This window comes from Toxorhynchites rutilus, chromosome 2 (assembly GCF_029784135.1).
Source record: "Toxorhynchites rutilus septentrionalis strain SRP chromosome 2, ASM2978413v1, whole genome shotgun sequence".
Lineage (NCBI taxonomy): Eukaryota > Metazoa > Arthropoda > Insecta > Diptera > Culicidae > Toxorhynchites > Toxorhynchites rutilus.
The window spans coordinates 239,931,412-239,945,331 of NC_073745.1; the positions used below are offsets into that span (position 1 = coordinate 239,931,412).

The following is a 13,920-nucleotide window of genomic DNA, read 5'->3' on the forward strand; positions in this document are numbered from 1 at the left end:
TTTGTTCATCAATTCTATTTTTTATCAAATGACACACAAATTTCGAGGCTACAGCGCTTGCAGAACAAAAAAATGCGGTTAATTCTTAAATGTAATAGGTTCACTCCCTCATCTTTGATGCTGGACGCTCTGCAATGGTTATCCATGAAGCAAATAATTGTATATTTAGCTATGGTGCTCATTTAGAGTAATTAACGGTTTGCTGCCTCGATATTTGTGTGATCTAGTTGTAAGATGAAATGATTTTCACAGTTGTAATACTACACCCAAACTAGCGTTGGCTGAAAACATTTAATCTTTGGCAGAAATAATGCCATTTCGTGTGCTGGAGAGTCAAATGCGCAAATAATGTGCTGTTTTAAAAGCTTAAAAATGGTTTGTATGTATGCGAGAAGACATCTCTTTCTGTTTTCTTCTCTCATTTCATTTGGAATTGTGCCAAAAAAAGTCCATACGACGTCAATTGGGATCGAACCAAGGCCGACTGGAATGCAAAGCTATTTCACACGACCACGTTATTCATATAGCTGCCAGTGCTGTTATATAGAAGGGTGATAATATTACACCTCATCATAAAATGAAGTTGGAAAGTGTTTGCTAAGAGGACAACGCGGAATATGAACGAGAATACATCTTTCTCTGTCTGGGCCGTGTATTTGGCAAACTATACAAAAAGCTTTCATATGCTTTCATTGATATGTGTCTCCTGTTTCGCTCGCTCATATTGGCTCTAGCATATATATTATACAAATGAAATATATGTATGGGGGAGTAGAATATTTTCTGTTATTTTTCAGCTCATTTAATGTAAACAATTGGGATGCCATAACATGTGCTAAAAATTATCTTTGGGTGTAGAAACGCGAATGAATTGAGAACACCTCATTGCTTGTCATGTGCTTAACAGAACTCGTTGTACTTCAAAGGAATAAAAGTTTTCAACTCGATGCCAAGACATATTTAATGCGAAACAACACTTACAGAATTCAAGAGGCACTGTATTTCACACATTAGAGCTGTATTTTCTTAACAGCTGAATAATGTTTTTTATTTTATTTTTTTCTGACGAAATTTTTTTGAGTGGATTATACTGCGTAGTACTTGTTTTTTTTAATATTATTTTTTAGAAATTTTATCTACCAGTATTATGGCATGATCTTGATGATTTTTTTTAATTTTTTATTTTGTTGTTTTCTTTTACATTAGTTTAAAAAAAATTAAAAACAGTCTACGAAAGTTTCGTGAGGGCCGGTCTAGGATTTTTCGTAAAGAGATTGTCTATCCAAAACTAGGCTGGCGGTTGAATTTATGCAACACCAATGGACCAATTGGCTGCAAGGCCTTGCCTTTGATAATATAATAACTTTTGTTTCAATTTATATCTGTAAGTAAAATCAGGTCGTTTTTTATTAACTGTTTTCGAATCTTAGGGAAAAAAAAAATTATCTTCTAGACAACTCGTCTTGTTCGAATCATTGCAGGGGAAGATGACGAGACTATCATCATCATCATCATTATCATCACCACATTCAACTATTCCAATGAAGCAATCAAACAATGGTATCATACATCTTAAAAGGAAATATAGTTGAAGACCAACGACTGGATGCTGTCTATTTAGATTTTATTTAGTACTGTAACTGCAATCAACTTGCAAACAACAACAGTTTTCCTCTCAAACTCAAAACCGCTTGAAATAAATTCATTAGATAAACAACATTCCTTCCTTTAAACACCGAACGCTATACGCCATAGCTATCTCAACGACAGAAAACTAACTGAAACTTAGTTCCCAGCTGAGACTAGCCAGCAGAGCCTTTTGCAAACTACTCGACCGAGCCAATGTCAGGCTCCGCACACAAATTGCAGGCAAAGTCCTAATTATTTATGGCACCTGACCACAGTTCGAGTGCGAACATACAACATACAGGTTTGAACATCGGTCCACCCAAATTTGGTATGCAACCTTCCCCTAACAACCTTCCAAATATATGCTGGACTATGATATTGTGGTTCGACCGGAGTTTCAGGGGAGAGGGGCTAATTGGGTTGAGAACACATGTTTTGCAGATGTGGGGGATCATTTGGGGGAAATTTGTAGCAAATTAGTTTGTTGGGGAACGGATAAAAAATAGCTATCTAATTGTTGGAAGCTAGTATGCAATTAGTACGGATTTTTGTCCGGCCACATCAGGCCATTGCTGCTGGGAACTGTTTTGGAAATTATGTTATTGTCGGGAAAAAAAGCCCATCGTGTCCATGCGTTCGACTAACAACTAGAAAAATATTTTCAACGAACCTAGCTCCTCTAACCCAAATTAACGCATCATGTATAGTAATTATTATTGCACGCATCTGATAGCAGCCAACTTTATCGGCCAGCGGAAAACTGTATGGAAAATGCAATCCACCGATGGCGAATGGTAGCAGCTGCATTGTTGAGTTTGAATTTTTAATTGCAACAAGTTCGGTGCTACTTTAGCATGTTCTGCATTTTAGAACACACTGAAAACAGATAAAAGACTATACGAATTTAAAATTCAACGGGTGGAATAGTTCGGGGGAAAATTTGCGTCCAGTTTTCTGGGTAAAATCTAGGATAATTCCAGTATGTACAAGTGAGAATATTCGACGCTCCGTTTTGCCCCATTCATAATTGAATCGAACGTATTTCGATCTATTTTTATGCCACGTTGGCTTTCGTTAGCTTTAATCGAATTCGGAAAATGGAAATTTAATGGCCCAATAAATAATCCGTTTTATTGCCTGGCAGAATGTCCCAGTGCTTGATGGGGGCCAACGCAACGGAAATCAGCGTAAAAAGTATACACATTTTAAACATTGAGCAAGAGCGAATGAATGACAGGACGAGCAAATCATTTAGCGTTAGCTCGCGAGCCGATCGGATAATTATTATATTAATTAAATTTTATAATTATAATTTATGCAGTTGCATTGGAAAATGGGTTTTGTTGCGTCGGCACTGGGAGAAGGATTAAATAATTTCATCATTCAATAGAATAATCTGATGAGCGTTCCAAATGACTTCATAATTAATAATCGACAGGTTGTGTACCTAAAAACAGGACACAGGATGGGCATTTCGATGTATCATGTTTGTGGACAGATATTTTTTGCTCCGAACTTATGCCACAGCATGGTGGCACAAAACCGGCAACCAGAGCGACAAAATTGATACCACTTGAAAGTGTTTGACTAGTTATGATCCATTGTTCACTGAAACCACCAATAAGCGCTGGGGTGAGTGGGCGGTGAATTTAATTACAATTCAATTAGCATATGTTTCAATTGTTGAAGCGGTATTCAGTGGACTTGTATAAACATATTTTGCATGAATTATCGCCTGATGATGACAGTGGTATTTTACAACGAGTTCCGATATGCATGTTTTCCGAGTACAAAGTAACAATGTAATTTTCGATGTTTTTATTTTCAGATTCCCGATCGACAGAGGATAGTTCACGACCGGCAAGCATTTACGACGATAGTGGTGAGTTTAAACTCAATTCTCAATTTAACCTAATTCAACATATTTATGAAATATTGTGTTTTCAAAAAATATTGACGGGGAAATACAATATAGCGGAACATTGTCGTTAACCAATGAAAATTATAAGCTTAAATACGTGTCCGGGGTTCACGTGGCTCATCCATCACTGCTCAACCATAATAATTGATATTCACTGTAGCATCAACTGTTATGATTGACGTTATCGCATATTAATGAGCACGTGTGAGTATACATTCTAAAGTGCTGCTTCCGAATGACTATCGAACCGGCTGTCAAGGAGGTATGTTGTGGGTGAATCATTATGTGCTGAAAAGGGAAAGTGGCACAGTATGTATGACGATAAAATGTGATCATGAAACATACCGAATTGAGCGCCTTCCTTTTTCGGAAATAATTATATTCGTTTCCTCAAGCTGTTTGTTTGGACCCGTTCTCTGACCTAAACTTTTTTTAAAGTGGTAAAGCTGTATGTTAAGGGAGTATTATAGTGTAGAGCCACAAATTGCGGGCGTTTTTTCGAGCTCCGTAAAAATAAAACAAAAAATAATTGTTCTATCCATCGTATCGACATTTGTTCATCTATCTTTTAACAATAGAACAAAAATTGGACGGAGTAAAAATATTCACAACTAGAAAAGTTAAGAGCTGATGATGTGAAACGGTTCTAAAAAGTTGATGGGTCTCGGCCTAGAGGCACGGACGCGATCTTGACATAGGACTGTGATTGTGTGTAGTAATTGAATTTGAATTGAGTTTTTTCATTGTTCAAAATCTGTATTTTTGTATTTTTTGATACATCAAATGGAAGTCATGAACATATGCGTGAGTATACCTTTTTGAACTTCTAAATCAGCAGCCAGTTAATTTCATTAATTGCATTTTTTTTACATAACCAAAAAACATGCTCGGTATAATGACATCCTGGACCACAATTCCATAAATTATTAGTAGCAAGACCTACACGTTAAACGTGAATTGAGCACGAATTGATTGGACAACAACCTGAACTTCAATCTAATAAAATTTCTTTCGACGTGTAACCTTTTGAGCCAGGCTCTCGTCAAAACTTTGGGGAGTATAGAGTGAGATCATCCAATATCACCTTCAAGATCATTCCTAAATCATCCCTCCATTGATTCTGACAACTGATAAATGCCTATTATCGGCAAATTGAGAATAATTCACAATACGCATCTAATCACTTTATGAGCTAACGCCTAATTGTAGGCAAAAAGATTGCTCGTTGCGCTGTGGGGGAAAACGAGACTAGTAAAATCGAAAAAAACATACCCATTTGAATTGTTGAATTGTTGACTTTTTTTTACTATATTCACTGTTCATGTCTCTTGCCGAATCTGGATAAATTGGCTGTCCAATGGTATATAACACAACATGTGTCGCGATAACAATGTTGAGTAATATGCGTTTGAAAACTCTTAATGAATCGTTACATTTTTCGTCGAGTTAGCCCCCCTATATAGAAATCAAATACATAGTCCTATGTCAAAAAAGTTATGCCATGGCGTACACGATTCGAGCCTTTCTGGTCACCTGAAACAAAAAAATCGAAGAGATTCAGAATCAGTAAAGATGCCGCTATCGCATGAACCTCGGACAAGTCAAAAACATCTTTTTTAACAAAGTGGCGACCGCTTAAAAAACAAAATGCGGTTTAAAAAGTTTTTCTTACGCTTCCCGTTGTTTTAAAAATAATAAACTTTAAAAATATATTATTTTTTAGAGAGGTTCATGCGATATAGAAATGCAGTCAGATTGTATTCATATAATTTCGACATGAATCGGTTCAGTAGAACTTGAGATATCGTGTACGCCAATTTGAAAAAACTAGTTTCGGGAAAAACGCGTTTGATATTCATTGTTATGGCCGTACCAGGTTAGATACAGCATCGCTAAAATTGCTCCAACTCGGTAAATAATAGGATTTTCGATAAGTCCTTTCTAGGGTATATTCTTGAATGCCTAAACTACAGAAATATGAGGGAAACAAATTTTGTTTTTTTTTTTTCAAATTTCTAGACTAGAATACTGCTTTAAGTTAGCTGTTCCTTTTTTTTTTCTTTATTGGTAATGGAAACTATCAGCGAAATCATGGAAAACCATGGTGGTTTTAGGTGGTTAAAATAAAAAAAAACAATGATCATAAACATTACAACATACATTACAACTTAATTTTTTTTTCAACGTGTGTACTTTAATCACCGCCATTTCTTATCTGTGATTCATCTTAGTAACTAAAATGTGTATAGTCTGAAATTCACAGTGTCCTACCGACTTTCTGTCTGAATAAACTTAATTAATACCATAATGTCAGTCACATGTAGCAATGTCCGTCAATCGTTGGATGAAAACGTATATGGAGAAATATATTGTTTTGAGAAATTGACTCAATGAACTGACTTTCAGTTATCAGATGATATCATACAAATGAAAGACAAATTTCTGCATGACTCGAAAACTAATCTAGAAAATACCAAATTTGGCATGCGAAGGTTTTAGGGAACACAAAACGTTTCTACGGCGAATAGGCACTCCTCCCGTCTCTCTGAGGGGAGAAGAGGGGAGGGGTCTGTCTTTATTCTATCATATAATTTTCTATCATTTTCTGTATCAAACATTTATTCCATGTAAACATGTTATTTGCAAATTCTGCGATTGGACCCATGAACTTACGCTTAGTAAGAAAACGTGAATGTTAGAAGGTATTGATAACAAAAACAAATTTTAGGTGGGGAGAAGTTTGCCGGGTCAGCTAGTATTCTATAAAACGCGAACTCGATTATATACAGTCTCTGATTTGCTTTCACTGTATACAATCGAATCCTGTACATAATCGAGCCAAATTTTTTTATTTGTATTTTATGCATATATTTTTCGTTTTTTGAATATAGAAGAAGAATTTAATTTTACATTCTGGATAAAAATATTATTCCAGAATCCCTCTGGAGGTGATGGACGATCATATTTGATGAAAAAAAATATCAACAATGACAGAGCTATGAAACTATTTTTTTGTTTCGGACTCTGTTGCCAATTTGAGGCAACTACATTAAAAAGTACGCAACGGAACATTTAAATTAGTGGATTTAAATTACATTTAGAAAGTGAAAACTTCAAAGTTAATAATTTTTTATGTGTTATTATTAATTTTATCCTGAAAATTCATATTAAACTTGGTTGTATCTACCTCCATTCGATGTGGTTTCGACTAAGCTGCGTCATGCTGTAGTGTGCATCTCGTTCTACGCAGAGAATACTGCTCGTTGAAGCTCTTCAAATCACTTTCTACTGTTTGTAAACTACTTCTACTATTCGTACGATCACTTCTCATAAGTTATTGATAGGGTTTTCATCTGTTAAACAAGCTGACCAGCCCTTATTCATCAAACCCTTCATCAAACTTTCCGGATTTTATGAAGTAACATGAATTCTGAAGTAAAATGAAGTAAATGATTCTGAAGTACTTCATTGCACTTCTGACTGTTCATTCGTGTAGATGGTAAGCTACCTAAACAAGGCCTTTTTGAGAAAATTCTCCCCAAACCATAAAAATCTCATCTCCAAAATTGCGGGTCCAAAAACTAATGTGGAAGCTAATGCTATGGGTTTCACTGTTTCAGGAGAACTGCTCTGATAAAAAGAAATCCAGCTTGAATAGAATTTCCTCATACTGGAAAGACTTACGGAACGTGTCATGTAATTTTTCAACTCGTAACTTTGCAGGCGGCAGTTTGATGGTTTGAGGAAAATATTTACAAAACGGCCTGGTTCAGATATCTTTTCATCAACACCAATGTACAGTCTGAAGTGCAATGAAGTACTTCAGAATCATTTACTTCTGTTTTTGCATCAAAAACACCGTGGTAATTTGGTAATTTGGCATCAATTCATAACATCCGAAAATTGAATGGGGGCTTCAGATTCTGGACAGATTCTGAAATAGTAAATGAAGCTTACAAACAGTATGATTGATTTGAAGAGCTTAAACAAGCAGTATCCTCTGCTTAGAACGAGATACACACTACAACATGGTGCAACTTAGTCAAAACCATCCCGAATGGGTTACTTGAACTGATTAAGAACTAAACATGACCTATGAATTAGAAACATATTGTAATTCATGTGAAATCGACGTTAATTTTGTAAAGGAGTGAGAGTTTTTCCATCTGGTTCTATAGTTATGAAACATTGCAATTTTAATTTTTTTGATTATTTCGCGCCTGAACAAAACAATAAAGTTCAAATAGCCAGTCTTTCAAATGAAGGTAGTTAGTATATCCTACACTATATACTTCAATCCAACCGACTTCTTACATATCTCTGGAAATTCAGAAAAAAATGAGTGGTTCTATAGTTGTGAAACGCAGTGAATTGTTATCTTGGTGTGTGTAGATATACACTCTGTCCAACTTCTATAAGACCAGGTGATGACCGGCATGGACCGGGAGAGATAATAATCACTTGGAGCCAGGTCCGGACTATACTGTAGGTGCAAGAGGACATCCCATCCGAGCTCCCGTAGCTTCTGGCCGGTCATCAAAGATGTGTGAGGCCGAGCGTTGTCCTGGTGGAAAACAACACCATTCCTATTGATCATTTCTGGCAGCTTCTGGTCAATCGCCTGCTTCAAACGGTCAAGCTGCTCACAGTAGAGAACCGAGTTTAGGGTCTGGCCATAGTTGAGCAGCTCATAGTGGATGATTCCCTTCCAATACCACCAAACACACAGCAAAACCTTCCTGGCCGTCAATCCGGGCTTGGCGATGGTCTGGGCCGGCTCACCGCGCTTCGACCACGACTTTTTTCGCTTTAGGTTGTCGTAGGTGATCCACTTTTCATCACCAGCTACCATCTTCTTCAAAATTGGGTCGAGTTCGTTCCGTTTCAGCAGTGCATCACAGGCGTTGATTCGGTCTAAAAGATTTTTTTGCGTCAACTCGTGTGGTTCCCATACATCCAGGATTTTTTTGGAATCCAATCTTCTGCAAATGGCTCCAAACGGTTTTATGGTCTATACCCAGTTCCTGGTCAATCGAGCGAGTGCTCACATGCCGGTATACTTGGATGATTTCAACGATTTTATCGGTTTCCACGACGATTGGCCTACCAGTACGGGGTGTATCTTCGACAGCCACTACACCAGAACGAAGTCGATCAAACCAACGCTGTGCTGTGCGAATCGTTATAGTATCGGGTCCATAAACTACACGATTTTGCTTGCTTGGTGGCTCCATCTTTGACGCGCTATAACTTGAGACTGAAAATGACAATTACAACACTGTCAAAACGTCACTTGTAGCACAGATTGTCATCTTTAAATAGCCGTATAGCATGACCCGATGCGATAAGTACAACGCAAGATATGTTGGGTGTTGCCATATATTGACAATATACGACATTTCTTTTTCCCCAACCCAATATTATATTAAAAGTTAGTATGTACTGGGTTCGCGCTGGCTGCAAAGATTATGACGTGTTGCGTGTCCAGCAGCCAAATAATTTTGTTTGCTATGGAGGACAGAAATGTAAGAAGGAATAATACTCTAGGAGACATTTTTTGACTTGGTTCACGTAAACGTAAACATGCTGAGCCGCAATGTTGAAAGAAAAACTACGTAAGCGTAATAGAAATGCAGACAAATCGTACATCAACATACGAGGGCAGTCCAATAAGTACTTAACCTACTAAAAATAACAAAAATTTTGAAAAAGTGGCAATTTTTTTCTCAACATAGTCTTCTTCTAGCTCGATACACTTGATCCAGCGATGCTCTAACTTCTTTAATCCATCTGAAAAATACGTTTTCTCGAGGTCTGCAAAGTAGGCCTCCGTGGCGGCGTGGCGTGGACCTCCTCATTTGACTCAAATATCATCCCACACAACATGCAAAAATTAAAATGCAATTAATTTCATTCATTGTTATCAAACATACAGTTTCGCTGCATCAAATTGTTCCTCCTCTGAAGGCGAACAGAACTTTACTGCACAATACACGAATAGTTTGTTTAATCAGCTGAAAAAACCTTAAAACCACGATAGAAAAATTCACTTTTCTGACAATTAAAGTGCTTACTGTGTTCATGCTACCGTTTCCCTCTGCTTGTGAAATTTTACCAAAGTTGTTTTACGTTAGGTACATACTGTTCAACAATAGAAGGAAATCTTTCTATGTATATAAAAATGGATTTCTGTCTGTCAATTTGACTGTCTGTCGGTCTGTCTGTCTGATTCTTATGGACTCGGAAACTACTAAACCGATTAACATAAAAATTGGTATGTAGGGGTTTTTGGGGCCGGAGAACGTTTTCGTGATAGTTTGAGACCCCTCCCCCCTCTCTAAGGGAGGGCTGGCACACAAATTAAATAAAAATTTTTACATTAATCGGGAATTAAACAAGCAAATGAAACGAAATTATGCATATTGAGATTTTAGGAGGCAATAAATGTTTCTATGGTAGTTATACTCTCCACCTCCCTCTCTAAGGGAGGGCTGCCATACAAATGAAACACACATTTCTGCATTACTCGAGAATTAATCAACCAAATGAAACCAGATTTGGCATGTGAAGGTTTTAGGGTGCAGTAAATGTTTCTATGGTGGTTAGACTCTCCACCCCCCTCCCCCTCTCTAAGGGGGGCAGCCATACAAATGAAACACAAATTTCTGCATTACTCGAGAATTAATCAAAAAATGAAATCAAATTAGGCATATTGAGATTTAATGATGCAATAAATGTTCCTATGGTGATTAGACTCTCCACCCCCCTCTCTATGGTGGAACTGCCATACAAATGAAACTAATATTTCTGCATTACTCGAGAATTAATCAAGCAAATGGAACCAAATTTTGCATATGGATGTTTTAGGGTGCAATGAATGATTCTATGGTGGTCAGATACTCCTCCCCCTCTCATAGCTGGGGCTGCCATAAAAATGAAACACAACTTTCTGCTTAACTCGAGAATTAATCAAGCAAATGAAACCAAATTTGTCATGTGGAGGTTTTAGGGTACAATAAATGTTTTTACATTGGTTAGACACTCCACCCCCCCTCTCTAGGGGGACCTGCCATAGAAATGAAACACAAATTTCTTCATAACTCGAGAACTAACCAAGTAAATGGAACCAAACTAGGCATATGGAGATTTTAGGGTACAAGAAATGTTTCGATGGTGGTTAAATACTCCACCCCCTCTCTAAGGGGGGGAGGGCTGCCATACAAATGAAACACAAATTACAGGGGACACACAAACACAAACTTTTGCATAACTCGAGAACTAATCAAGCACAATTTGGGATGTGAGGGTTTTTGGGTATGAGAAATGTTTCTATGATGGTATGGTACCCCTCCTTCCTCTGGAATGGAAAGGGGGTTCCATAAAAATATTACACATATTTCAACCAAAAATATTCCAACCAAACATGACAATTGAAAATTTTCGAAAAACTCTGAAGGAAAAAAGAAAAAATCGGAAAATTAAATCCCATATGTTCTACAATTACATAGTGACAAGTGTTGTTAGCCCTTTTGATGTGTGCGCTAGCAAAATTGATCTTTGTTCGAAACTGGAAATGGATTTTGATGTGATGAAACGCACTCCTCTATCTTCTTCTATCTATATAATTAAAACAAAATGGCCGAATGTGTTGATAAACATGGACCCATGAACTTGCTCATAGTAAGAAAATGTGAATGTTTGAAGGTATTGATAACAAAAAACAAATTTTAGGCGGGACGAAGTTTGCCGGGTCTGCTAGTGACATTATAAAACTTCCAAGTTGAGCCGTACTTTTTGAGATATAGAAGTTGTTGAAATCACCCCGTATGACCAAATCACCCCGTGTTACCCTATATGTTCATAACACCATCGTGACCTCTGTGGTTCATCGTAACTTACTTAACAATATATCCCCTTCGTACACGTGATTAATTCGCTCAAATAAACCCCGGCAAAATATATTCATACAGACAGCCATATCAGCTTGACGCTGTCAAACGTAATCGAACTCCGCTTCGCTTATTAAAATCGTCTCCCCCGCCTACAGTTTAGCAGCGGGAGAAGACCCATACGGAGCGCCAATGCTCATACAACTTTTCGCCAAACCACACCATGTGTAGGTACACACTGTGATCAGTTTTCACACAGTGGCGCCGCTCGGCAGCTCTTGAACTTGGGTTATTGGGTTTTGTTTTGTACACTTACACGTGTTTGTGTTTATGGTATTTGAAAGAAAAATGAAAGGAAATGAGACCGCTACCGGGCAGAAAAGTGAGAATCAAAATGAAATGTCACATAAATTTACCTGCGTGGAGGACACCCCATAACATCGACGTAGTCGTCGTCGCGGTCGCCACCAATATGTAACACGATAGTGTGGTGTTCTGGGTGCCCCGTTAGAGTGTCAACCCTAAGGTTTGCGTCGACCCAGCCAGCCAGCATATGGGAGGGGGTGCAGTGTGAGACCACCCTATCCACCAGCAAAGGGAAGCAAGTCTATATTTAGAACACTGGTCGACCCGGCTTCTCAATGTGTGTGCTGTTTGCACACTGCTTTTGTTTTGGGCGGGAAGGGGGGGGTGGTGGTTGTTCCACACAGCTAATCAGTTTGACAATCGCTGGCAAGCGGCACTTCGTTTAATCGCTTTTCGATTCACGCGTCGAACCCACCATTGCCATTGGACGAATCGGAAATGATTCCGTTGATGTGACTCTGTGGTGTTGGATACGTCCGGGCGTCGATGCCGTCTGACAGTTGGCAGCCACAGCTAGCAGTTTATTTAGGTTAGAATGAAAATGTAGGCCGTTTGTGTACACGGGGGAATGATAGCAGCGAAATCTTATCTACCGGGGAGTGTAAGATAGCGCACATTCGGAAGCCGGGCAAGAAATTGGATCCAACCAACGGAGGTGCGGCCTAAAAGCAACGAAATTGCGAGATATGTAATTTTTTGTGTATTTTCCGATGGCACTGGAGTGCGCGGGCATCTGTTTTCATAGTGTTTTTTTTTTTTGGAAATCTCTACAAGCACGCGCCTAATCGCTAAAGTCTGCGGCGGCCGGTGGCGACTCCACTCCTCAGTACCGGGCGGATCCGAGCGAGAGATAGGACGCGATATTTTCAAGTGGCACGAAACGTGCACCATGTAATCATAATGCTAAACGTTGAAGTGAACGGGAAAAACTCTTTCTAGAATCAGTAAGAGAGCGAGAGGTATCGCCGGGCTAGAATTCCTTTAAATTTCGCTATAAACGCTACAGTCAAAACGTGATTCTAGACGCCGGAAGGTCGTCACGACGCGAGAGCACAGAGTTTCGAGTGTAAAGTGTGATTTATTATCGGTTGTTTACATGGGCAGCATACTCCGAGGGGGATGAAAACAAAGTGATCAAGTGTCGAAAAAGTAGAAGAGATAAGAATTAAAACAGTTTTTATCTGCGACAATGCGCAAAATAAGCCGATAGGGGCCCGATATAATAGACAAGCGCACACACCCACACACACCGCGAGGGAATTTGCATGTGCGCGAGTGTCGGTGCGATAGGAGGATATTGTTTTGTTTTACATGCGCGCGCCCGGCGACGTACAGTCAATCGCAAAATTTTGCGTACACACTCATTTGGTGCAACATAGGTTGAATAAATTTCTTCTTTTGATGCACTCTATTCTAAACATTGCAAAATTGAGCGTACACCTTAAATTTCTCCAAACAAAAACTAACCTTGTAAGTGAGATTTTTTTCGAATTAGCGTCCTTTTTTTGTCACTGTGTGACGTCAACACCAAACAACTGCTTGGGCAGTTATGGTTTTTTTGTTGATGTTTGAAAATGTTTTTATCAGAATGGGAAGTAAGAGGAAATAATAGATATCGTTACACGTACAATGACAATAAGTAACACTTGTCGAGGAAACACATTGTGTTGACGTAAATAGTCTTTCATCTCAAATAATATATGAATATGAAAAAACGACTACAGGATATGTAAAAAGACCTAAAGAGTTTTGAATCATGGTTCTTTATACGGATGAGGCGAAAACCAATATCTTTGAATCGGATGGAAGACAGATGGTGTAGAGGCAACCGGGATCGGTGCTCCAGGTGCAGCATTTGGTTCCTCCAGTGAAACACGGTACCGGCATTCAGCTGATTTATGATTCAAAAGCGACTTCTGGAACTGTAACCATGAAATTTATCGATTAGGCGATGGGCCAGATGGCTTAATAGAACATCCTGAAACGTAACCTGCAGTGTTCCGTGCAGAAATTGGATCTCCCTCGTGACTACTACTTTCAGCAGGATAATGACCCGAAGCACACCGATACCATCGTGCAGAAGTACCAGCTCTATAATGTCCCAATCAACTCAAA

General features: G+C 38.5%; 1 protein-coding gene across 2 annotated transcripts in view; it reads left to right on the top strand.

Moving 5' to 3' along the window:
• Positions 1–13,920, top strand: part of LOC129767448 (uncharacterized) — a 332,396-nt gene that overhangs the window by 105,005 nt on the left and 213,471 nt on the right. For both annotated transcript variants that reach the window (XM_055768358.1, XM_055768356.1), the window contains one exon: positions 3,458–3,511. In XM_055768358.1, coding sequence (XP_055624333.1) covers positions 3,458–3,511 — 54 coding nt within the window. The remainder of the gene's footprint in view (positions 1–3,457; positions 3,512–13,920) is intronic.